The sequence below is a fragment of the Chlorocebus sabaeus genome, chromosome 11 (assembly GCF_047675955.1).
Source record: "Chlorocebus sabaeus isolate Y175 chromosome 11, mChlSab1.0.hap1, whole genome shotgun sequence".
NCBI lineage: Eukaryota > Metazoa > Chordata > Mammalia > Primates > Cercopithecidae > Chlorocebus > Chlorocebus sabaeus.
In genome coordinates, this window is record NC_132914.1 from 93,552,154 (window position 1) to 93,579,504 (window position 27,351).

Here is a 27,351-nt window from a genome sequence, read left to right on the forward strand (position 1 = left end):
AGATGGGAGGATTGTTTGACCCCAGGAGGCTGAGGCTGCAGTGAGCCAAGATCGTGCCACTGCACTCCACCCTGGGTAACAGAGTGAGACCTAGTCGAAAAGAAAAGAATTATGCTTCAGTGAAAAACTGCATTCTTGACTCTAGAGAAGACTCCCTCCAGATGTGATTCTGATTTCTTGGAAGCTATTTTACAACGTTGCTGACTATAGGTAATTGATTGTGAAATAATTCTCCTCTATAGACAGCCGAATTCTATCTTACAGAGTGCCATTGACTCCCACCCCTAGTTTTGTCTCCATTTACACATTTATTTCAATATTCTTCTTCTATAAATGCCTCTAATATTCAGATGCTTTTTTGAACTCATTTTAACGTCTGCCTGGTTCCCTACTGAATTATGAGTGAAACAAAATCTTGAATGTGTTCATTTTGATATCTGTATGAGAGCCATGATTTTACCCTCTTGAAAATTATTTTTTAACAAAGGAATTTCTCAGCTGGGCACGGTGACTCACGCCTGTAATCCCAGCACTTTGGGAGGCTGAGGAGGGTGGATCACCTGAGGTCAGGAGATTGAGACTATCCTGGCCAAGATGGTGAAACTCCATCTCCACTAAAAATACAAAAAAAATTAGCTGGGTGTGGTGGTGCGCACCTGTAGTCCCAGCTACCTGGAAGGCTTAGGCAGGAGAATCGCTTGAACCCAGGAGGCAGAGGTTGCAGTGAGCCGAGATCGTGCTTCTGCACTCCAGCCTGGGCGACAAAGCGAGACTCCCTCTCAAAAAAAAAAAAAATTTGTCAACACTGAGAGCATATCACTTTTCTTCCTGCCTCCTGCTCCTTTAAAGGAGGTATGCATATGATTCACATTTGACAAGCTGCTCTAAATCATCTAATTTCACTCTACCGTGGCAGATCACAGCTCTACATTACAAAGGGAAAGGATTTGGGGCAAGTAACAGGTGGTTTTGCCCTGTGGAGTAGGAGGGGGTGGGCCTCAGCCACCTGTGACCATGGTCCTGGTCAGTGCTGGTGGAAATGGTGAGAGGCCAGCCAGAGGCAGGAAGCCCTGCAGGCTGCAAGGTTGAGGTGAGGTCAGAGGAAACCAGAAAGTATCAGATGTGAAGGAGGCACCTCTTCCTGTAAGAGCAATGATGCCTTTAAAAGCAGACTGGTGGGCCTCCGTATGAAAGCACAGAGTTCAATTCTGCAAAAAGAATGGCATTAAAATACCTGATAAAATTTTGTACATTCAAAATAAGGTCTGATAAGGACGGGAATAATAGACACTGGGGACTGCAGAAGTGGGGAGAGAGGGAGGGAGTGAGGGCTGCAAGATTACCTGTTGGGTGCAGTGTTGGCTGTTTGGGTGGCAGGTATGCTAGAAACCCAGTCCCCGCCATTATGCAATATGCCCATGGAACAAACATGCACATGTACCCACTGAATCTTAAAAAAGTGGGGGTCCAGGCAGGGGAAAGATAAGCATTTTCTTTTTTTCCTTTCTTCTTCTTTTTTTTTTTTTTTTTTCTTGAGACAGAGTCTTGCTCTCTCGCCCAGGCTGGAGTACAGTGGCGTGATCTCGGCTCACTGCAAGCTCCACCTCCCGGGTTCACGCCATTCACTTGCCTCAACCTCCCTGGTAGCTGGGACTACAGGCGCCTGCCACTACGCCCCACTAATTTTTTGTATTTTTAGTAGAGATGGGGTTTCACCGTGTTAGCCAGGATGGTCTCGATCTCCTGACCTCGTGATCTGCCCACCTCGGCCTCCCAAAGTGCTGGGATTACAGGCATGAGCCACTGCGCCTGGCCGAGATAAGCATTTTCTCATCAGATAAAAGGAATTAAAAAAAAAAAGATTTCTAGCATTTCTTTTATGTGTTCTACATATTTGAAGCTCAGAGGGGTGGGAAATCAGCTAAGTAAAGGTAGGCGGATGAAACATTTTAACTTAGAGCAGGCCTTCATGTGCGTAATAATCTATCAAACGTAAATCTCGAGTGCAACCACTTTCTTCAACTGTTGATTTAATAAAAGCCACAGAGTGCTGTCTGAATTCCTCGCATTCCTTAAAGTGGCATCCAGATAAATAGGCTTTATTGTACCTGCCTGTTAAGACCTTGGACTTCATTAAGGATTCTAGGTATCGAGGAATTAATTTAGGAAAACAAATCGTTTAAATTTCTTTTCTGGTGAGAGAGATACTCATAGATGAGTTCGTGAAAATCTGTAGCGTTTTTGGAAGGGCATACCTCCTAGCACAATGGTAGAAAGTTTGTGTTTTCCAGCACCCCAGCTGGCAAAATTTCCAGCTGGCAGAGGCGCAGTGGAACGTACAGTGCGATTGTATGTGAAAATAGTTGTGTAAATTATGAAACTTGATCTCATAGTTCAACTACGTCAAGTGGAACGAAAACAATACGGAGAGCATTGTGACAGCTGGTGGCCCACTGCCCACCTGTCCCCCTACCCAAACCTCTGCCACATACAGCCACCCGTTTTCATCGTGCAGATGGCTCTGGCCAGAGAGGATGGTGGGTTCCAGAGCTGCCTGGGACCTCCACGATACCCCAGAGTGACTTCTGGTGTGAGGTAGACAGGAGTGACTGATCTTTGTAGATGCAGTGATAAGCTCACAGGAAAGTAGTTTTTCAACTCAGCTCTGAGTAATGTCTGGCTGGGATTTCCACCGGGAAGGCTACGTGACTGCCCAGTCATCGAAACTGGTGGATCCACCAGGGTCAAGGAGTGGCTCAAGAGCGCGCAAGAAGAGGAGAACGAGGCTCTCAGCACGGGGTGAGGCTGGGCATGCCTCAGATGGGAGAGGCTGGAGCCCTTAGTCACCTCCACCGGAGTGGTGGTGTGCATAGCAATCCCTCTGAGTGATGCTCTGATGATCCCCTGTGCCTGCAGCTGCCACCCAAGCTCTGCAACTTGGTTGAACCGTGGGGGCATTTCTGTGATTCCTAGCGAACAGCTCCTTGCCTTCTCTAGGCGAGTTCCTTTATTCCAGAAATCTGGGAGGCCCTGAAGCAGTAGGTCCCCACCCCTACCACTGCTCCTCTGCCTGTTCCCTTTCTACTCTTCTCTCCTTTTTCTTTCTTTCTCTCCTTCTACCTTTGCCTGAGGCTATGGCCATAGCACCCATGGCTGCCACTTAGCCCGTGTGTGGCCTCTGAGTAAAGAGGTGATCAGCCAATCCCTCCACACCTAGTAACATACTTTTTCATGGTTTTTTTTTTTTTTTTTTTTTTTTTTTTTTTCAGGCGGAGTTTTTCCCTCTTGTTGCCCAGGCTGGAGTACAGTGGCGCGATCTTGGCTCACTGCAACCTCCACCTCCTGGGTTCAAGCTATTCTGCCCCAGCCTCCCAAGTAGCTGGGATTACAGGTGCAGGCCACCACGCCTGGCTGATTTTTTGTATTTTTAGTAGAGATGGGATTTCATCATGTTGGCCAGGCTGGTCTTGAACTCCTGACCTCAGGTAATCCACCTGCTTCAGCCTCCCAAAGTGCTGGAATTTCAGGCGTGAGCCACCGCAGCTGGCCTTTCTCATGATTTTGAACATAAGCTCTAGAGCGTAAAGACAACGGCACCCCAGCAAAGGGAGAATTTTTTTTTTAAGCCAAGACATCATGTATTGTAATAGTCAACTTTTGCCACAGTGGTGCTGCGTCACAGGTTGCCGCAGGATCACTGGCTTACGGCGGCATTGATTTTTCTCACAGGTCAGTGTCACTGATGCTGCTTCAGACGCTGGGCGGGTGGGGCTTGGCTTCGGACTTTGGGTTGAGTTCAGGTCACCTCCGTGTGTCTCGTTCTAGGGCAGCAGCTTCCTAGCAGCACAGGAGGAAAAGTGCCAACTTACGATGCCTCCCAAGACCCCAGCTCGGCATTGGGATGCTGTCACTTCCCCGCATCCGTCTCCTGGCCAAACACAATCACATGGCAAAGCCCCAGTGTCAGCACTCCTCCCACAGCCACTCCAGTGCAGGGCTACACAGTCACCTAAGGAGAGGGGAGTTGAGAACATTTAATAAGTCCTGCCATGTGGGTTCTCATAAGTCATGCCCAGAACGTGGTCTCTGACACACGGGGTTGGATTGCAATGCAAAGTGATTCTGTGATGCACAGGAAGCTCCGAGGAGGCCAGGCAGGTGGAAACGCCAAGTGTAAAATACATGGATAGACGTTTCTGCTGCCCTCCTGTCCCATTCGGTCAGTTAAAAGTGGAGGGTGGCGGTGGCTGACCACTTTCCCACCTGGCATGCGAGCAGAGGCCCAACAGCCCCTTCCCTGCAGACCTCCAAACCCACCGGCAGCCTTCTGCCCTTAGGAGCAGATTCATCTGAGCGGGCACTTAAAGTTTCAAAGACACGTTAAAGCTGACTGTCTGACGTGTTTGGCCAAGAAAATCTCAAGAATTTGTGACAACTGTTAGCCGTTCTTAGTGCCAGTGAAGAGAAGAAAGTTGTGGCTCATATCCAAGTCATCAGAAGGGTGGTTCACAGGAGGAGTTGAGCTGGTCAGCTGCCATGCGTCCCAGCAAAACCGGGGCCTGCACGACTTGGGAGATGCAAAGGTGGTTTTGACCCAGCCATGAAATGATAGTGACTGTCTTACAGACCATTGTGGTTAATACTGATTTCTGTGAAGAATATCCCCTTTAAAGAGCCCTAAATAAAATGCCCTGTGGGTAATTGGACAGCGCTCCTAGTCTACTTTCCTTTAATTGACAGGAGTTGTGGGGTTGACGATATTAGTACAAATAACCCTCCCCAAGGCAATTATTCTGGCTTCCAGGTCTCCCAGAGCTGACCCCCGGATTGCTGTCACTCCGGGTTCTCTCCCCCACCCCCCGCTCACCAGGACTTCAGTGTCTCCCTCCCATCTAAGGGGATGATCCCCAGCTCTCTGTGCCACTCACAACAGTTGATCTGTGGGAAAGCTTTTGAGGCCAGTCTAGCCACCTTTTTAAAAATGCAATGAGCATTGAAAACAAATGGATTATTATTATTATTATTACTACTACTTAGAATCAATACCTATTGTCATGGAAGTCCTCAAATGCCTGAAATTGAGAAACTGCCCAGGAGTGGGGAAAAATTTCCTTGAGAAGGCCCTATTTGAGCTGGGCCACAATGGATGAGAAAGAGTTCAACAGGCTCCAAAGCTAGGGAACAGCACTTGAGCCAGAAGGAATAGCATTTAAAAAGTTCACACGAGAGTCGAAGGAAAAGGATAACATTGTATGGGTTTTTGTCTCTTCATGGGACAAATTGCTCTTCCCATCTGTGCACCTGTGATGGTGGCTTTGACCTGCAGCATGATGAGTGCCGGGAAAGGGAAGGTCTCTGCAATTGGCAGTGATTGTTCAGTTTCACAAGCATCCATGGTCTGGGCAGCTTTGAGCATTGTGTGGGTTATCAGAGTGCTGGCAATACAAAGTAATCCAGCAAAGTCCCTTCCTCGTGAACCTCATCACATAGGAAAGGCAGTTACACTTAGACGTATACCACAACCACAGGAGAGATATTCCAGGCACCTGTATAAAGTGCACTTAGCATGGGGTCCAGCATTTTAGTTAGAGACCGACTATATTAGTTCTTTCTCACATTGCTGTAGAGAAATACCCAAGACTGTATAATTTATAAAGAAAAGCGGTTTAATTGGCTCACAGTTCTGCAGGCTGTACAGGAAGCATGATACTGGCATCTGCTGGGTTTCTGGGGAGGCCTCAGGAAACCTGCAATCATGGGAGAAGGCAAAGGGGGAGCGGGCATGTCACATGGCCGGAGCAAGAGCAAGAGAGCGAGGGCTGAGGTGCCACACACTGTTAAATGACCAGATCTCGTGAGAACTCAGTTACTAACTCAAGTATGGTACCAAGGGAGATGGTGCTAAACCATTCATGAGGAATCCGCCCTTAGGATCCAGTCACTTCCCACCAGGCCCCACCTCCAACGTTGGGGATTACAATTCAACATGAGATTTGGGTGGGGACACCCATCCAAACTATATCACAGACCCACAAAGAAATCGATAGGATGGGCGGGAATAGACACTTGTGTTAAGTGGGGAACGGTTTGGATGGGGACCCGTTCTGCAAGTGGTCATGTCATTAATCATTGTTCCACGTTATTCCCCATGCATTGCTGTCGCTCGCGGGGACATATGTGGTGAATAGAGGAGGACCACAGGGCCTCCCCGTATTTCTGAATTGTGGCTGCTTACAGAAATGCAGCCAGGAAGCTCCCGGTTCAGAGTGGCCCATTGAGATGGAAGTGAAAGCTTACTTTTTTTTAGGTTCACCGGGGGAAGGAGGGGACAGCTGCGTTGCCCATTCTGAAGCCCCCGCTGTCCCCGCCAAGTTTGGGCGGCATCGTGACCGCCAGCTCTGACCGGCCTCCTCTCCCCGCAGGTATGGAGAGTGCAATCACGCTGTGGCAGTTCCTGTTGCAGCTGCTGCTGGATCAGAAACATGAGCATTTGATCTGCTGGACCTCGAACGATGGTGAATTCAAGCTCCTCAAAGCAGAAGAAGTGGCCAAGCTGTGGGGACTCCGAAAAAACAAAACAAATATGAACTATGATAAGCTGAGCAGAGCCCTGCGATACTATTATGACAAGGTAAACCCTTGACCTTGCATGAGGCCGTCTTGGGGAGGGTGGAATCCCCTCTGCGTAGTTCCCTGATGAAAGAAGATAATAGCGTGCTATGAATCAAATTAGAAAATAAAACAGGGGCAGTGTATGCCTTCTTTTTGGAGAAAAACTGGGCGGTAGGGATTATCCCCACCCTCTGGAAGCCCTTTGGATGTTACTGAGGGTCACATTTTGTTTCTTCTGCATTTTCGTCTGAGTTTGCTGAAGAACTTTGCTAACAATAGAAATGAGATGCAGGCAGGCTCCGGGGCTTTCCTCATGTTGAATTGGTCGAATGACAGAATGCATGTTAAAATCCAGAAAGTCTGTTTATCCTGTCTGCTTTGTGGTTCCATTAAAGGGACCTTTCCTGGGAGGTGGTAGCTTTGGCAGATTAGTTTTTAACAGTTCAGTGCCTCAGTATCCTCATTTATAAAACAGGAATCAGCATAGGAATAATCATAGGAATAGGAATCCTGGCTCAGGATTGTTGTGATGGCCAGCCGAGCCATGACATGTTAAGTACTTAGAACACTGCTTGGTACCTGGTGCTTGCAGCTTCATGGGAAACTTCCCTAGTTGGAAGAAAAACATGTTCATTTTTAAGTCATAGAGATGAGGCAGAGTGCTTTGTTAAGTGATAGTATAAGTATAGCGTGGTTGCCTAAACCAGGACAGCTGGGGTGAGTTTTAATGCATTTCTGGAAAAACAGTTTTAATGTGCTTGCTAGTGCAAAATTATTGCTGTGTAGGAGAACCATTTCTGGCCTGTAATTGTTGGCCATTTCAGTTTGAATCTGTTGTTGCTGCATATTTAGTCTCTAAGACATAAAAGAGCTAGAGCCATGATAATGGTAAGCTTTTGTTCTGGTTTTATTGTTCATATTAAAAGGTGAATTAAAAACTGATTTAAATGTTAGTTCCTGATCTATATTTAGGGCCTGCTGTCTGCCAACCTCTTTGGAATTTAAGACATAAGGATTATACATTTCAGGAAGTAGAGACATCATTAATTATAAAGTGTTCCTTTTATATGATCGTAATTGCACGTGATTATGTCATTGAAATGCTAAAGGTGCTCTCCTTTAATGTAGCAATTAATTAATCCTGACTTACTGCAGAGTCCTACTAAAATATAAAAGCACTTCTTGCAAATTGCACTGTCTGAAAGCCTCGCAGACGGCTTACTGTTTTGTGTGTTTCCCCAGGTTCTAAGTTCTGCAGTGGGAGCTGGGGCTGCTGAAGGAAAACACTCCCATTGCCTGCTGGCAGAGTGCCTAAAAGCTGGGCTTTGAGACTCAAAAAGCATTTTCGTTGTTTTCAATCACGGTATCAAAAAAAGAAGTCCTCCCTCTGTGTCTGGGACTGGACTCATCTCTTCCCTGGCCTGGGCCTAGGGGCTTAAGGGTTGTGTCTCTTTAGCATGAAGGGATGTCCTGGGCTGGAAATGACTGCTCACAAAATTAGCAAAGCCATTCCTGTTTGGACTACATCTGATCTCCCTTGGGCAGATTTTTAAATCTCCAGAGAGAGCAGTTTCATAGCCTTCAGTCAAGTATGTTCTGGCACTTTCTGTTAGACGTCTAAGGTGCTGTGCTGAGCACTTCTTCCCCTTGTCTCCTTTAAACTTTACAACAGCCCCATAGACAGGTGCTGCCGTCATCATCCTCCTTACACACATGAGAACACAGAGGCTTAGACAAGCAACCTGCCCATGTGCACACAGCCAGTGAGTGGCAGAGCCCGGATTTGAACCCCACTGGTCCGCCCAGGTTCCCAGCCAGAAGGCACACACACACCCTGCCTTCTGGGCCATTCATTTCCTTTCCGTTTGAATGTCTTGAGTTCCGGGTAGGCAGGCAGGCTGTCCAAAGGGTATTACAACCTAAGAAGTTTTGTTTATTACCAAGAGCCTCAGGCGGGGCATGGTGCCTCACACCTAATCCCAGCACTTTGGGAGGCTGAGGCAGGAGGATCTCTTCCAGGAGTCTGAGACCAGCCTGGGCAACATGGCGAGACCCTGTCGCCACAAAGAATTAAAAATTAGCCAAGTGTGGAAGTGCATGCCTGTAGTCTCAGCTATTGGGAGGCTGAGGTGGGAGGATCATTTGAGCCTGGGATTTTGAGGCTGCAGTGAGCAAGATTGCACCACTGCACTCCAGCTTGGGCAACAGAGGGAGATCCTGTTTCTTAGGGAAAAAAAAAAAAAGGAAAGAAACAATTTCAGTATTGAAAAATCCCAGCAAACGATGTGCATCAGGTAGAGTCCAAGGTCAGGAGTCCAGGTGGCTGGTGTGGCCTGCCTGCCTGCACTGCCCCTTTCTCTCTTGCCCGACAGAGCATGGGGACTGGCCACATGACCTTTGAGCAGCCCCAAGCATCGAGCTGGAGCTGGCAGTAAGGGCAGGAGCAGCCTCCTATCCTGTTGGGTCGTGTAGTCTTTGGCCACCAGAAGAAATTGCTCCATGTCTTTCCTTCTACAGATATACCTGTCCACATGCAGACACACACGAGTATACACATACACACCTGTCCACATGCACACACACACGAGTATACACATACACACCTGTCCACATGCACACACACATGCCCACATGCACACATGCCCACATGCACACATGTCCACATGCACACACCCATGCCCACATGCACACATGCCCACATGCACACACACATGCCCACATGCACACCCACGCCCACATGCACACCCACGCCCACATGCACACCCACGTCCACATGCACACACATGTCCACATGCACACACATGTCCACATGTACACACCCATGCCCACATGCACACACATGTCCACATGCAAACACACGTACACATGCGCACACCCATGCCCATGTACAAACACCCATGCCCACATGCACACACGCCCACATGCACACACACACTGTCCACATGCACACACACACTGTCCACATGCACATACCCATGCCCACATGCACACAGAAGTCCACATGCAAACACACATGTCCACATGTGCATACCCATGCCCACATGCAAACACCCATGCCCACATGCACACATGTCCACATGCACACAGATGTCCACACACAGATGTCCGCATGCACCCACAGATGTCCACAGGTACACACCTATGCCCACATGCATGCACACGTGCCCACATGCATACACCCATGCCCACATGCAGTGTCCACATGCACATACCCATGCCCACATGCACATACCCATGCCCACATGCACACATGTCCGCATGCACATATCCACATGCACACACATGTCCGCATGCACACATGTGCACATGTACACACATGCCTACATGCGCAGATGTCCACATGCCCACATGCACACCCACATGTCCACATGCGCACACCCATGCCCACACGTGCACACCCATGCCCACATGCACAGACCCACACACACATGCCCACGTGCACAGATGTTCACATGCACACACATGTCCGCATGTACACACCCATGCCCACATGCACACACATGTCCACATGCACACACCCATGTCTACATGCACACACCCATGTCTACATGCACACACATCCACATGCACATACAGATGTCCACATGTACACACCCATGCCCATATGCACACACATGTACACATATACACACCCATGCCCATACATGCACACACACATGTCCACATGTCCACACAGATGTACACATATGCACACATATGCCCACACAGATATCCACATGCACACACAGACACACGTGCATGTGCACATGCCCCCAAGCACACGCCCACTTGCACACACACGTCCACATGCACACATGGCTATTGCCATATGCACACACACACATGCACATGCACATATACGTGCACATGCACACATGTACATGTGCACACATGGCTGTTTGATTCTTCCTTATAAAATGCTCTCAAGTGGTGAGATGGAAAATTAGACTCTTAATACATTTTATAAAGAAAAGAGGGAGAGGAAGGAAGATGAAGAAAGAGATGGGTGAGGGAAATGGAGGGGAGAGGAAAAAAGAGGGGATGGAGAAAGGGAAGAAGAGGAAGCATGTCAAAAAAAGGTGAAGAAAATTACACTCTATTTGTCATTTTCTGACGACCGCTTTCTTCCTTCCGTTTTGCCAGTGTCACTCTGTGATGATAGGTGTAAGTTGACTGTGTGTGTTGCCAGCGTGTGACCAGTTTTTGACTCACAGAAATGGCAGTCTTAAGTGACTTGGCCTCTCGCTTGAGAGAAAGATTGAAGCAGAGTCTTTGTGGATGCGAAGCCACCTGGGCCACTGCCGTGTGTGCCACGCTGAACTTGGAGCTGCCCTGAACCGCGTGTGTTTCTCAGCGCCACGTACAGCTCAGCCTCACCGTTTGCCTTTTAGTGTTCTCTTCCTTCTCGGCGTCCTCCTCTTCCTCACTAACATTTATCTAGAGCCTTTCAGTGCAGACATCAGGTGGCCGCTGTACTCAGCAGCTGTGTCCTTTTTCCCGTCATCTCTCCTGTCCATTGCTAGCTGTCATTTCTTCCCTCTTGGCTGCAACTGCACATCCCTCGGTTTGTCCTAATAGGGAGTTTTTCCTGCTTGAGTAGACAAGCATGAGAATATCATTATTTTTATGTTATATGTTATATTTTTAGCAGAGAAAAAAGTGGAAAATGTGTGCAAACTTGCAGGCCCTGGAGGAGGGTCGTCCCTGTGCCCACGCGGTCAGGAAGGCCCCAGAGGAGGGTCGTCCTTGTGCCCATGCATTCAGGTTGGGGCTGAGGCACTTGAATCACTGCTGCTCCTAAGCGTGTTCTCTTCCTCCCCTCTCAGACTATAATAGTGAGGTGGTTACAGCCTGAGCTCCAGCCTAGATCGTCTGGGTTTGAATCCAGCTCCATGACTGTGGCCCTGTTGCCTAATCTCTCTGAGTCTCAGCTTCCTTTTCTGTAAAGTGGGTATAATAGTAGCGTCTACACCATGGGGCTGTGATGGGATTCACTGTGTTCACACATGTGCAGGGCTGAGAACAGGACCCCAAACAGGGTAGGCACAGTGAAGCATGAGTCAGAATAATACAGATGATAGTTTCTCTATCACTAATTTGAAAATTTCAGACAGTGCATGGAAGAAAATTAGAACTGGGGAGGATCACTTGAGCTCAGGAGTTCAAGTCCAGCCTGGGCAACACAACAAGACCCCTGTCTCTTTTTTAAAAATTTAGCACAATTTATTAAAGAAAGAAGAAGAGGCCGAGCATGGTGGCTCAAGCCTGTAATCCCAGCACTTTGGGAGGCCAAGGTGGGTGGATCATGAGGTCAAGAGATCGAGACCAGCCTGGCCAACATGGTGAAACCCCATCTCTACTAAAAATACAAAAATTAGCTGGGTGTGGTGGTGGGTGCCTGTGGTCCCAGTTACTCCAGAGGCTGAGGCAGGAGAATCGCTTGAACCCAGGAGGCGGAGGTTGCAGTGAGCCGAGATCACGCCACTGAACTCCAGCCTGGAGACAGAGCGAGACTCTGTGTCAAAAAAAAAGAAGATCAAAACCTTTGTTGCTACGTTGCTGCTCAGGTACATGGAGATAGGGAAACGCCGGATCTGATTATAATGGCCCTTTTCACTTAGGGCCTGTCAGGAGCACTTTGTCGTGCTTTTTAATGACTGAAGACAGACGACAGCAGTTTCTTTCCTCAGTTGCGTATTTTAATATATTTAATCTTTTATGAAAATTCGACTGCGAAGATGCTTTCTTATTTAAATAACTCTCCCTCACAGCTCTGAGTCAAAGCTCTGGCACTGCTCTGAGTACCTACAGTTGGAGCCAGTCTCTACCTTCTGGGCTCTCTTAGTGACTGGTGGGGGCTTGGTATCCAGAGCCCTCGAGGTTATGGTCCAGCGGTCCCTCAGCCTCAGAGTCTCAGTTCACCCATTGGAAAGTGGTGATGGGAACAACACCTTTCCTCGTCGGACTGGGTGAAGATGAAAAGAGATGATAAGATGATGTGGACAAGGTGCTTAGCACAGTATCAGGCACCCACTCAGTGTCGGCTCATCATTCCAGTGATGCGTATTTATAAAACTGACTGTATTATGTCCTAGCTGTCTGTATACAGCTGCTGTCATCGTAGCCTTCTGGCTGCACCACTTTTGTCGCCCTGGTACCTCAGACAGGGTCTGGCACGTATTAGTTGCTTAGTAAATGGTAGACGAGTGAGCAAATGGATAAAACACTGATATGTCCACTACTCAAATGCACACCATTTATGTCATGAAAGTTGATATTAATGAGTGATTAAAAAAAAAAAAAGCAGTCACTGCTTTTTGTTTATTGTCTTGTAGTTTCCTAGGACTGCCAGAACAGATGACCACAAACTGTAGGTGGCCTAAAACAATAGAAATGTGTTGTCTCGCAGTTCTGGAGGCCAGATGTCCAGAGCAGGGTGTCAGCAGAGCTGTGCTCCCCTGACTCGGGTGGACTCCTCCCTGGCCTCTCCCCAGCCCCGGGCTTGCCAGCAGTCCCTGGCATGCTTTGGCTTGCAGCTGCCTCACTAGGATTGCTTCCTCCATCATCGCATGACGTTCTCCCCATTCTGTGTGTCCAGAGTATCTTTTTTTTTTTTTTCTTTTGAGACAGAGTCTCGCTGTGTCACCCAGGCTGGAGTGCAATGGCATGGTCTCGGCTCACTGCAACCTCTGCCTCCTGGGTTCAAGGGATTCTCCTGCCTCAGCCTCCCGAGTAGCTGGGACTGCAGGCTTGTGCCACCACACCTGGCTAATTTTTGTATTTTTAGTAGAAATGGGGTTTCAGTATGTTGGCCAGGCTGGTTTTGAACTCCTGACCTTGTGATCTGCCCGCCTCAACCTCCCAAAGTGCTGCCATTACAGGCATTAGCCACAGTGCCTGCCTGATTTTCCTCTTATGAGGATACCGGTCATTGGATTAGGGCCCATCTTAATGCAGTATGACCTCATCTTAACTCGGTTACGTCTGCAAAAACCCTTTCTAAATAAGGTTCTAGTCATTGGTACTGGGGATGAGGATGTCAGCATAGTTCCGGGACGGACAAAATTCACCCTGTGCCACCTCCATATACAGTCATGTACCACATAATGTCTGGTCCACAATGGACCACATATATAACAGTGGTCCTATAAGGCTATAATTCCATATTTTTACTGTACCTTTTCTACGTGTAGATATGTTGAGGTACATACATACTTACTATTGTATTGCAGTTGCCTACATACAGTATTCAGTACAGTAATGTGCTGTACAGGTTTGTAGCCTAAGAGCATATAGCATAGCCTTGGTGTGTGATAGGCCAGACCCTCCAGGTTTGTATCTAGGCACTGTAGCTCATTCCTGTAATTACAGCGCTTTGGGAGGCCAAGGCATGCAGATCACCTGAGGTCAGGAGTTCGAGACTAGTCTGGTGAAACCCCGTCTCTACTGAAAATACAAAAACTAGCTGGGAATGGTGGGGTGCGCCTGTAATCCCAGCTACTCGGGAGACTGAGGCAGGATACTCGCACAGCCGTGATACTGGCACAGCCATGAAATTGCCCAGCGACGCATTTCTCCGAACGTAGCCTCATTGTTAAGCGATGCATGACTGTATTTCAGACACTGCTGGGCTTTTTGTTTAGATTCTCAAAATTACACTTAAAAAGAGAGTGTTGGTTTCTCTCTATAAGTGATGGTTCGATTCAGCAAATCCTAAAAGGAAACTGCTCCCCATGACAGGCACAGCACCTAGATTCTGCAGCAGGTGTAACACTAGACTCTGTGACAGGTGTGACACTAGAATCAAAGACACGTCGCTGAGCCAAGTCCCCGGGGTGGAGACAGGTCCACCCAAGACGAGTCCTGCCTTGGAGGGATTCAGAGTTGCTGGGAATTGAGCAGCTCCTTGGCCTAGAAGTGCACATGATTTTAATAGATAACTTAACTGGGAAGAGAAGGCGACCCGGGGGGCGCCAATCCCGGATGGGCAGTGCTGGGATTGGAGGCTCTGATCTTGGTGCTCAGAGGCTCCTTCCTGCATCTGCGGTTCTGTGGCGTGCATGTGGCACAGGTGCGGGGAAGTCTGGAGGGCCAGGGTTCCGCAGCCGAGCTCTGCCAGGGAACTGCTTCTCCCGGGTAAGCTTTTGAAGAGGCTGTGGGGCAAACCAAATTAGAATTCCAAGAAAGGAGTGATGCCCCTTCCAGGGAGCAGCGTGTTTTGCAACCCGGACGTGGATGAAAGGCCCCTGTTTTCATTTGAGAAGCACACAGGTCATGGGAGGCGCCTGTGGCTGAGCCTGTGAGGGGCAGAAACCAGAGCCCGTAGAGGCCTAAACAGGGCATTTAGTTGAGGCCTGGGCATTTTACACGTCCCCTCTGCCAAACAGCTTTTTCCCTTGGTCTCGCTTTAAGCCCTGGGAGTTGGAGTTGGGTGTGTTACTGTGGTTCTGATGGTTTGAATTTTTTGATAAGCTTTTTTTTTTTTTTTCCTTAGGTTTACCTGATGTAACAGTAAAGATCTTTTGCAGATATTTTATTTATTAACAAGCTAACAACTCTTGCACTCCTTAACATCAGACAGATGGACCCTTCTTCTTAGAGTAGAGAAGAGCGGGGGCCGATGCCCAGAGCATTTCTGTCACTGGCCCTGACAACTGCCAGGCACCTTATGGGCCAAGCCTGAGGGGCAGGAGTTCCTGCTGGGATTCACAGCATTAACCACTTCTGAATAAGGCTTTGCTTTTTTTTTTTTTTTCTTTGGAGACACAGTTTCACTCCTGTTGCCCAGACTGGAGTACAGTGGCGCGATTTCAGCTCACTGCAACCCCTGCCTCCCAGGTTCAAGTGATTCTCTTGCCTCAGTCTCCCGAGTAGCTGGGATTACAGGCGCACCCCATCATTCCCAGCTAGTTTTTGTATTTTTAATAGAGACGGGTTTTCACCAGACTAGTCTCGAACTCCTGACCTCAGGTGATCTGCCTGCCTTGGCCTCCCAAAGCGCTGTGATTATAGGCATGAGCTACAGTGCCTAGCCTAGGGTTTTAAATTATACATCCACCTCCAGCTGACACGGCCTCTTCTTTCACCTCCGCCTTTTCCTCAGCCATCCAGCCATCCCTTTGAAAATACCTCCCTCCTCCTGAGGGGCTCAGCAGCTGGTCGGGGAGACAGACATGAAACCAGTTTTAGTAGAGAACCCCGTGTAAAGTGCTGGCATAACCAATGCTGGGGCCTTCCAGGAGAGCAGGGAGGGAAGTAGGGGCAGAGGGAAGGCCTCTGGAGGTCAAGACACTTGATCTAGATCTTAAGGACTGAGAATGAGTTTACCTGGCTGAAAAAAGTTAGCAAGGGATAAACCAACAAGGGAACAGTGTGAGCAGAGGCAGGGACGTATGGATGAGTTTGACCTTTCAAGCACAGCGTATCTTGGGAGTGAGGGCAAGATGTGGTTGGAAAAGTGAGTGGGGAATGGAGTGTGGAGTATAGCATGCTAAAGAGTTGGAACTCTGTGGTGAGAGCCAATAAAGAGTTAAAAGCTGGCCGGACGCGGTGGCTCATGCCTGTAATCCCAGCACTTTGGGAGGCTGAGGCGGGTGGATCATGAGGTCGGAGATCGAGACCATTCTGGCCAACATGGTGAAAACCCCGTCTCTACTAAAAATACAAAAATTAGCTGGGTGTGGTGGTGGGCGCCTATAATCCCAGCTACTCAGGAGGCTGAGGCAGGAGAATCGCTTGAACCTGGGAGCGGAGGTTGCAGTGAGCCGAGATCGCACCACCGCTCTCCAGCCTGGACGACAGAGCGAGACTCCATCTCAAAAAAATAAAAATAAAAATACATTAAAAAAAGAGTTAAAAACAAGAGATGGGGGAGGGGGTGGGAAATGCTCATGCCTGTAATCCCAGTACTTTGGAAGGCTAAGATGAGAAGATCGCTTCAGCCCAGGAATTTTGAGACCAGCCTGAGCAATATAGTGAGGCCTTGTTTCTACAAAATAAAATAAAAAACAAAAACCGAATAACAATAATAGATGAGCAAAAATGACAAAAAATTAGCTGGGCATGGTGGTGCACACCTGTAGTCCTACTCCCTGGAGAGGCTGAGGCAGGAGAATCACTTGAGCCCAGGAAGTAGAGGCTGCAGTGAGCTCTTATTGTACCACTGCACTCTAGCCTCATCAACAGAGTGAAAGAGCAAAATTCTGTCTCTTAAAAAAAGCAAGAGAGTGCTATGATCAGATTTCCATTTTAGAAATAAAAATCTGTGTCTCCTCTTACTGTTCTTGGCATGGATTTTACACCCGACCATACAACCTTGATCTTTCTGGCCAGGTACCATTTCTCTCTGCTGGCTGAGTTGGCCCTATCACACCTTCAGCATGAAGATGGAGAGGGAAAAAGGATGGACTCTGGCATTCCCATAAGGTGGGCAACTGTCTTCTGCTCACGAGAAGCTGAAGGCATGGGCTCTCTCTGTTGTTGCAGAGGGAGAGCTGGAAGCTTTCACAGCCCCTCATCCTCTCCCGTCCAGCAGACCTTTTGTCCTTACTGGCGGTGAACATTCAACCCTGGGGGAGGCTGAAAGCTCTGCTGGCTCCCTTCTCATCAAGAAATGAAAATGGTGATAGGATGAAAAATCCTCCCGTCTCCACAGCAACCTCTTGGCTTAGCCTCACGATGTACTGAACAATCTTTACTTAATTGGAAGGGGTTTCGGGGAGAACAGTCAAGACAAAGTCATTGGCAACCTATTCCTGGAATTAGAACGCATCACCTTCTTAGCTTAATTGGATAATTCATTTTAAATTGGGTGTGCAATCACGACAAGAAAATGTTAGTATTAATAATACATATCTGAGCTCAGCTGCCTCTGCCAAGAATCCTGGCCCTGGTGGAATTCTTTAATTCCCCAAAACAAATTTTGCAAAGATAAAATGATGTTGTCAAAGTGGAGAAAGAACAAACATCCAGCAGGCATTCATATCCCAGAACTTTCTAGAACACCTTTGTTGGTTGTGGAATGTTAGGGAAGACCTGGACTCGCTTTGGGGTGTTTTATGGATCGAGGGGCCCTCTGTGCCTGGCCCTGGGTGTGAGTGTTGAGGGCCTGGTGTGTTTTGTTGAGTGTCTTTCTTTCCTACCATAGCAGCTACTCAGATGGTTGGAAGCATAACAGATGGCAGCGGGGCTATTGCCTGGGGGCCCAGGGGATGACCAGGGCCTCTCTCGTGAGCTTGGGTCCTGGAAGCTGCTTAGAGACCTGTGGAGTGGCTGAACTGCCTCACAGAGGTCTTCCAGTCTGGTCACATTGCCTCGGGAGATGGCAGCTGGTATCAGGAGGCCAGGCTGCTGGGAACGGGGGGCTGCCTGTTGACTGAAGGTGCTGCCTGTCTTGCACGTGCTTCCAGGCCAACTTCCCTGTGGCACTCAGTGTTCCCCCAAAATAGGGCAGTTGCTAAGAAACAGGGATGAGCCAGAGGCCCGGGAGCGCCGACAACACTGTGTTGATGAGGATGCTTCTGCGCCAGGCGCTCGGCTGCCAAAGCTCCCGCGGCCTTGCCAGATCCACTTACGTCAGGCTGTTGCCCAAGCCCACACCGAGTCTGCCTTTGCCAGCATGAGCGTTCCTGCTTCTGGGATTTTAGCTGCAGGAAAATTTAGTGGTTGTGTAGACAAACTCACAAAAACTCCAACATTCACAGCATAGCACCCACCACCCGCCGTCCACCCACGCCTCAGCTGCTCCTCTGCACGGCCTCTTCCCCACCCCTGCGTGTGCTCCTCCATGGCTCCTCTCAGTTCCCACCCCTAATTTATAACATAAAAAAGGGATGCTTACGTGTGTGGAGCATTTGGTTTTAAGCCAGGCACTGTGCTAGATATTTTTACATGTATTAGCGTATTTTCCAATTCGTGATGCGCTGGTGCTGGTGGTCAATATTGAGCCCATTTTAGAGGTGGGGATGCTGAGTCTCTAAGAGGTGTAAGTCACGGACTCAAGATGCAGCAGCAGGGCAGTGGCAGAGCTTTCACACTAAGAGTGTTGACCCCCAAGACCCATGCCTGGGTTTCCGAAGCTGGAGGGTGACACAGCTGCAGAGCCTTGGGCCCAGACGTGAGTCCTGTGTGCCCGGTACTGCTGATGATTACCCCAAGGGCTGCCAGAGACAGGCCCCTGGTATTTTTAATTGAAATGACAGTGGAAAAACTGCTGGCAAGATATCTGAGTCAGCTGAAAATGTGAGTTCGAGTGGCCCCAGAACACCCCACGCTTCCAGAAGACGCTTCCTACGGAAAGTACTGGAGCGTGGTGCTCCTCTGTGTGTGCGCCTCCCAGCTGCCGTTGGCCTCCAGGAAGGATTCCAAGCTCCCTTCACCATCCCGCCCCATCCCAGCTGCCTTCCCTGCACCCCCACAGCTGCCCCCAACCCCAACATCTTCTTAGGTCCCCTCCTTCCCCTTGCCCTTCCTGCCTGGCTCACTCCTGGCCACCCTTCAGACTCCTCTCTGTGCCTCCTCCAGCTGGTGCCTCACATGATGATGGCCGTGTCTGTTCCACAGCCCCTGCCAGAGGGACCTGGTTTCTCCTGCTGTCATTGCATCTCCCTTACGGGGCCGCATGCTGCGTTTTCTTACCATTTCCTGCATCCTGCAGTGCCGAGGGCATGGCATCGCCAATCAAGTGTAGTAGGAGTGAGTAAGAAACAAGCATTCTTCTCCGTGGCACAGAAGGGAGTCTGTCACCTTGGAAAGTCACCCAAGAGAGGATCCAAGAAAGCATCTTGCCCTACCTACCCCTCCTTTAGCAAGTGAGGACCCTCGAGGGGAGGGGAGTTTCCAAGTCAGTGGGTGACAAAGCCAGGATGAGAAGACACTCCCAGACCACCTGTGGCTCATGACACACACTGCCCCGCCATGCCATCTGCCAGCGCTGGAGGTGGCCACTCAACACAGGAAAGTCAAGGTCAGTGTTAGCAGCTCCCTGACCCAGCTGGGGAAAGGGAAAGACTTGCATTGGGGAGCAGTTTTATTTATTTTTATTTATTTATTATTATTATTTTTAGATGGAGTCTCGCTCTGTCACCCAGGCTGGAGTGCAGTGGTGAGATCTTGGTTCACTGCAATCTCCACCTCCTGGGTTCAAGTGATTCTCCCGCCTCAGCCTCCTGAGTAGCTGAGACTATAGGTGCGTCACCATGCCCAGCTAATGTTTGTATTTTTAGTAGAGGCGGGGTTTCACCATGTTCTCCAGGCTCAAACTCCTGACCTCAGTTGATCCACCTGCCTTGGCCTCCCAAAGTGCTGGGATTACAGGCATGAGCCACCACCCGGCCTGAGCAGTTTTATGTTCTATGTTATTAACACTTCAAAGACCTTCAAATAAAAGTACCCTTGAGTGTTTAAGGAGAGCCAGGAGGGAGACAGGACTCCAGTTCCAGCCAGCAGCAGCACCCAGCCAAGAAGGCAGGGAGAAAAATGCTGTGAACGTCCAGTCGAAGGCTCCCGAGCTGGGGTGTCCTGCTAGGCCGGCAAGCCAACATTTCTCACTAGCACCCTCAGGCTGCCACGGGTACTCAGGCAGCAGGGATGAGGAGCGTCTCCACTTTAGGCTGGCAGAATTTGGTGAGATAGTTCACGCTGCAGGTTATCAGTGCCAGAAGGCAAAGACACCTCAACCCAAACCACAAGAAAACCTCCCTGGGAGCTGGCAGAGTCGGCCTGTTCAGAGACAGAGTTCCAGCCTTTGTTGGCAGCACGTCATTCTTGGAAGTTTGGAATGGGTGTGAGTGGGTGTGTACGTGTGTGTGTGCACATGCTCCAAAGTTCAGCTTTGCACAAGGGACAGCCCAGGCTCCACCTAACCTGGTGCCTGTACCATCACAGCGGGAAGCGCCGCTTGTACCCCAGGGGTGGGCGGCCCCAGCATGTGCCTCCCCTGCCTCGCTGAACAGAGACGATTTTAAGAAAGGGGTGGGGTGTATTAGTTTCCCAGGGCTGCCGTAACAAATGACCCCAAACTTGGTGGCTCAAAACAATAGAAATGTATTTTCTTTTTTTTTTTTTTTTTTTTTTTTTTGAGGCGGAGTGTAGCTCTGTCGCCCAGGCTGGAGTGCAGTGGCCGGATCTCAGCTCACTGCAAGCTCCGCCTCCCGGGTTCACGCCATTCTCCGGCCTCAGCCTCCCGAGTAGCTGGGACTACAGGCGCCCGCCACCTCGCCCGGCTGGTTTTTTTTTTTGTATTTTTTTAGTAGAGACGGGGTTTCACCGTGTGAACCAGGATGGTCTCGATCTCCTGACCTCGTGATCCGCCCGTCTCGGCCTCCCAAAGTGCTGGGATTACAGGCTTGAGCCTCCGCGCCCGGCCTAGAAATGTATTTTCTGAAGGTTTTGGAAGCCAGAAGTGTGAAATCCAGGTGTCTGCAGGGCCCCGCTCCCTCTGGGGAAGAATCCCCGCTTCCTCTTCCGGCTTCTCGTGGGCTCCCGCCACCCTCGTTGTTCCTTGGCTTGGAGTTGCCTCACTCTAGTCTCTGCCCTCGCGTCCCATGGCCTTCTTCCCTGTGTGTGTCTTTCTGTGTCTTCATGAGGACACAAGCCATTGACTTCAGTGCCTACTCTATCCAGGATGATTTCATGTCGACATTTTTAACCAATTGTATCTGTAAGGATCCTGTTTCCAAACAAGATCACATTCTAAGGTCCTGGGTGGACACGAATGTGGCAGGGCCATTAAACTCACTGCAGCGGTGAGTGGTGTGGTGAAGAGTGCCCTAGTGAGAAGCAGCTCAGGTAGATGGATCAGAGGAGCCCTTTCTTAAGATAGTCTTTAATAGCTGGGTGTGGCGGCTCACGCTTGTCATCCCTGTACTTTGGGAGGCTGAGTTGACAGGATCACTTAAACCCGTGAGTTCAAGATCATAAGATGCTCTTTGGTAGGGGTGGCGGTGAGGTGAGCCCGCCTCTCAGACATTTGTAGCAGAGTCTCTTGTGGTCAGCTGACTGCTCACTGTCCCCTCTGTCAGAGGCAGAGACAGAGCAGAGGCAGGGGATGTCACACCCCATCCAGGCCACTGTGGGGCACTTCAAGGACAGAAGCCAGCTTCCTTCCTTCTCCTTCCTCAGAGCCTGGCACAGGGCCACCCATCGGAGAGTACGTATTCAGTGTTCATTGAAAGCCGGGTGTGCTGGCTTGAACCTATAGTCCCAGCTACTTGGGAGGCTGAGGCTGGAGGACTGCTGGAGCCCAGGAGCTCCCAGCTGCAGTGTGTAGCCGTCGTGCCTTTGAATAGCCACTGCACTCCAGCCTGGGCAGTGCCAGCAAGACCCCATCTCTCAAAAACAAAAACAATGTTTGCTGAAAGAATGTCTGCTTGTCGGAGAGATACAGTGACTACTTGTTCTAACTTTGGAGAAAGGACACTTCGGGTTTCATTTCAGGAAAGAGTGAGTCAGACTGTGGTCTGGATGGGAACCCAAAAACAGGAGTTGAAGAAAATGTGTTGGCCAGGAAGCTGCGGCCTGGAGACACTCCTCTGCTACTTGTGGGTGGTGTCAACTCAGCTGGGAGCCTCGGGTCTCAGTCTCTGAAGTGGTTATCAAAGCGTTGTGAGGCTAGTATGAGATTGTGTGTGAGCCTTCTGTAAACTGTAAAGTGAGGTGCCCACCCAAGCAATTTTCTGGAAGGCAGAATAAAATGAAAAGTGTGATATAATGAGCAGTGTGCACAATTAGATTATTGCACGCTAAGCAAGATTCACTGGGTGAGGGGTCATGTTTTAAGGATTTATATGAGTGAGGCACTGACTACATTGAGTCTTTAGAAAAAATTTGCCTATGGGGTGATTCCCATTTTAGGGGTGAGCAAACTGAGCCCTGTGTAGATGTTCAGTAACTTTCCCAAGGTCATAGTAAGCAGAGAGGCTGGAATTCAACCCCAGAGCTGTTCACCCCAGCATTGGTTCCATGTAACATCTGACGTGGTAAGGCTCCTGGACTGTGCCCTTGTGTGAGCTACTGCTGGGCACAGGCCTGGGGACAGCCGGGGGAGCTTGGCAGTGGGTGCCATCACCGGGCTGTATATGGTGGACGTGAGTTTCCTGTTGTTTTCCTGTCACCCTCATCCCTTGGATGGCATGCCACTTGGAGGTTGGCTGCTCATGTCCAGTTTGCTGCACTGGGACTGCCGGGGCCCTCGTGCCTCATGTTGGGGTGGCCCTTCAAAGCAGGCACCTTCTCTACCCTGTGGATTGGCAGAGGCAGTTCTATTTCTAGGTAATGAACAGACCTTACGGAAGATCGGTCTCTTCCGCCCGAAGAGCTAGAAATAACTGTTCTTAAGCAAGGCCCATGCTTTCTCAGCACAGAGCTGGTTTGCCCAGGCACTCTGCACTTAACCCCACTATTACTCTGGAATGCAGAGACCCCTAGGCCCTGATGGATTTACTTTAGCAGCAGCCTCTGCTTCCAAATGCAGCTGCTTTCTGGAAGAGGGTGTGGTGGTGGAACAGAAGTGGCTTAGGTCTTGGCACTAGATACAATTGGGTTCAAACTTAGGCTCCACCAGTTACAAGCTGTGTGACCTTGGGCTAGTCAGCTTTTTAGTTCCTATTTCTTTCTCTTAAAAAGTCTTAATTTAACAAGTAATACATATCGAGTATACATTTTTTAATGTGAAAATACACATAAGCAAAAAGAAACATGAAAAATCACTGTGAAATTTTAGTATACATCTTTCAAGATTAATTTTTCTACCTCCTTTTATTTACACATATACGCATATATACAGTAGAAAACATAAATATATGTGCAATAGAAAATTATTAAAATAATGGAATTATTCATACTTTTTTTTTTTTTAACCTAATGTATATTTAAAGGTATGGGGAAGTGTTAGCAATGTCGTGTCCCTGAAATAGCTACCTGGTGTTCCATTGTATGGCTCTTCCAATATTTAACCTACCCCCAGGTGGTGGACAGTTGGATCTAACCTCGCTGTCCAGGGGGACCTTGGCTTCACCATCTCTGCAATGGGGTAACAGGGCCCATCCTGCAAGGCAGCTGTGTGTGCTCAGCATGCGGCTGGCCCTCATAAGTGCTGGCTTCTTTCCTTGTCCTTTGTCTGCTCTGGTTCCTTTCACGTAGGGTATCTACCACAATAAGATGCGTGTGCCCCAAATAAATGCATTGTCTCGTGTGTCTGCTCAGCACCTGAACTGGTTCCTTCCTCGGGTCTTGCTGACAGGTGCTCAGGGCCAGCAGCTTCCCGTTGGCCTCTCCCAGGAACCCTGAGCAGAGGCTTGAGCCCAAGCAGACGCTGCAAGGCTGCACTTCTCCCTCCTAGTCTGGGCAGCATGATTTCTGCTCTGAAAAGCCGTGGGGAGCAATTGAGATGAGCTGGGTGCCTGGTTAGTGTCTGCACCACCTTTCAGGGCCTGACGTGTGGCGTCTTGCCTATAGGCTGCGGCCCGCATCTAAGCAGAGCACTTGGATCCAGCAGTTATACACATCTGTGGCTCCCAGCGTCCCCCTCCTATAACCTCCCCCAACCCCCAAATTAATTGGATTGTGTAAGGTTTTCGTCACAGTGGATGTCAAGTGCTGGCTGTGCTAGGCACAATATAATATAAGCCTTGTATCTATTTCTTGTCTGAACCCAACTAAATAAAAACATCATGTTTCCCTGCTCAGTTGAGATATGTAAACCAGATGTAATTCTGCCTGCTGTGCGACTGATCAAGTTACCCAGAACTTTGGACAAAGCTAGCAGAATATGCACAGCCTTCTATGAGGGTTAATTTTATCTATTGAATTGTCATTAGGGCTGACACAGGGTGATATTTATGTTTTGTTCTGTTTTTGCTTAAATGGAAGTATAAAAATGCGAATGCTGATAGCTAGTATGTTATAGGGCTTCTCATGCATGGATGCATCGGCCGTTCTGATAGAAGCTGTATGTGGATGGCTCATTCAGTCCCATGAGGCAGATGGATCAGTCCCCATTTTGTAGATGAGAACTGAGTCATTGAACTCAGGCAGTAACTCTGGAGCCCCTCCTTTTAATCCCTGCAGCAGCCCTTGTGATAGGGTCAAGTGGGTGTTTACTGGAAATGTCCCCTGCTCTGTCCCCCTTACCCAGTGCAGGGGTTAAGAAAGGCCTGTTTGTTAGGAAAAGTCTTCAGCACAAGCAATCCTGCTGGCTTAGTGAGCTGCTGATGGTTCTCAGTTTTGAGAGCGAGGTAGGAGAGTTGCAGAATCAGAGGGCAGGAGCCCTGTGTTTCCAGGGTGCCCTGGAGTGGCAGAGGATCCAGGGGCCAGACCACAACAATGAGGAACTCGCCACAGGCCTGGCTCCTGGCGGGGAGGAAAATGGAAGATCAGATAACAAGACTAAGCACGTGAACTCCAGATGCATAACCTTAGATCAAAATTGGGGTGCCAGACCAGAGTGGGTGGACAGACACATGCAGCAAATATTTGCCACGTAAATGGATGGGTGAAATTATGGCTCATTAAGTTCTCATGGGAGGTGTGAGGTTGTATGTGGCGTGTGGAGTCTGCATGTGACTTCTAGTATATGCCTGGGAGTGTTCGGTTTAAGAATGCCAGCAAAGAAGCACGGGCAGGTATATGTAAGGGATACACCCACAGGGAGCTTTAACCAGCCTGGGAATTAGCTGTGGAAAATTGTGTCTTTCATGCCTGCGGCTTTATGCCTGGGTCAGTTCTCCTTATAGTTGGTAGTTCATTCAGCAAACATTTAGTTAACTTATTTAAACATAATCCTAATCACATCGTCATTAAGAAGGTAAATCTAATCCCATATGCATCTTTTCATTACCTAGCACTGCATATGCTTTTTTTAAATTACAAAACTTATCGAAATATTTCTCATCTATCTACTATTTGGGATTATTTACACAGACTCCTTCCTATTCAAAGGGCAGAGTGGAGTGTGTGTGTGTGTGTGTGTGTGTGTGTGTGTGTGTGTACATATTTAAACACACTGTGGACAGCCATACCTGTTCTTATAGGTATGCCTGTAACCTGTCAGGGTAACAGCACTGAAATGGAAATGGAAATATGACCTGCTCTCTTGGCATTTTCTATGCAGTTAAAGTGACATAATTGAGGTATCTTGTCACGGGCCCCTCTCATGGGATGCCTTGGTCCGCAGAGGTGGCTGGTAAGTTGAAAAGGGTTCTTTTGCCCAGGTCTGCCCAGAATCCTGTCCCAAATGGATGACTTGCCCTTTCGGCTACTGCATTCTCAATATGGCAACTTGGACGGGGTGACAGTGGGATTAATTTTGGTGTCCAGTCCTCCTCTTTTGCCTGGAACTGCCACTGGGGCCTGTTTTAACGGGATGTTGCTTTTTCCTCTCACTAAAATTGGTCCCATCCTTGCTGCCCGTAACCTCACATGGAATGCCTGCTGGGCGAAGAGGCAGCCCTTTTGCAAATACATATTTAAAGGGAAAGTACAAAGAGGCTGGTCCCACCCGTGTAAGAGGGAAGCAGATGTGTGTAACACTCTATAACCACCCCGGAGACGCACTCAGCTCCACCCGACACAGACCAGCATCACTCAGGTTACCAGGCAACTGTGAGCAACAAATACTTGTGAGTCTGGGATTGAAGGGGGTGTAAACCAGACTTTTTCTAAATATCCTCATCACTTACCATAATAAGAGCCCTTCCCCAAGTGTGCTTGTGTCCCAGGCTGCCTAAATTGGCCTGAATCTTGTGTCACCCTTCATAGTAGCCAAGAGCTCAGGAGTCAGATTGCCTGGGTGCCATCTGTTCACTCCAGGTACAAGCTTCCAACAGTGTATAATTTGTAATTCCCAAGCCTCAGCTTGCTCATCTCCAAAATGGGGATAATAATCATTGCGGTCTCTGAGAGGATTGAGTGAGTTGATGGTTGTCAGGGTCTTAGACGATAGCCTGACAAATAATACGTGCTCAGCAGATACTAGCTTGTATTATTCCTGACACTGAGTCTTCTCAGCAAACTGTCTTGGAAGGAAGCTTCCCTCGGGAAGCCACAGAGAGCTCTTCAAACATACATGGCGCTGCTCCTGGGGGCAGCCCTGGAAGATAAGGAAGAAGGGGCTGTCAGTGCAGCTGCAGGGACACAAGTCCTCTGAGGCCAGGTTCTTTCTAATCCTCCAGTTGCGGGCACCGCTGTAGGGGGCTTTCCTTACCAGCTCACCTCGTCTAGCAGATGTCCGTGGTGCTGAGTCACTGGGCTGCACTGCTCTGACCCACTTACTGTACCCGACCCTGCCCTCTTCCCTCCCAGTTCCACTCTCAGCCTTCAACCTGGTAGGTTTCCAGGTAGCCAGATCGAATCTGTCTTTCCCATTGGTCTCTAGAGAAGCATGACCTGCCTCGGTTCTTTCCAATGGCTGTCACTTCCTCCTTTTGGCCAGCTAGTCAATTGTCTCCATCCCCATCACTGCTTAACCTTCCCCAGAAAACTCGTGGTGTCCTCTCTGCTTCCCCCGCAGAGGCAGCAGCTACGGAAGGGCCCGTCCCAGCATCTCCCTTTTTATATTTCCGGTAGGGGTTAGCATATTATGACAGTCACTTCTAGCTATAGAAAGTTCCCACTGCCTTCCACTTAAACATGTAAAATACTTAAGATTCTATATGTTCTTTTCTTTAACAACCAGCTATAATTCACATACCACACAGTTCACCCATTTACCGTGTATAGTTCAGTGGCTCTGAGTAGAGACTTCTGCGCCCATCACCATGACCC

The 27,351-nt window shown here is 49.0% G+C and overlaps 1 protein-coding gene across 1 annotated transcript in view; it reads left to right on the forward strand.

Moving 5' to 3' along the window:
• The window catches only part of ELK3 (ETS transcription factor ELK3), a 76,731-nt gene that overhangs the window by 22,820 nt on the left and 26,560 nt on the right, over positions 1-27,351 (forward strand). Inside the window, exon 2 of the mRNA XM_008004312.3 lies at positions 6,423-6,631. Coding sequence (XP_008002503.1) covers positions 6,425-6,631 — 207 coding nt within the window. The 5' untranslated portion in view covers positions 6,423-6,424. The remainder of the gene's footprint in view (positions 1-6,422; positions 6,632-27,351) is intronic.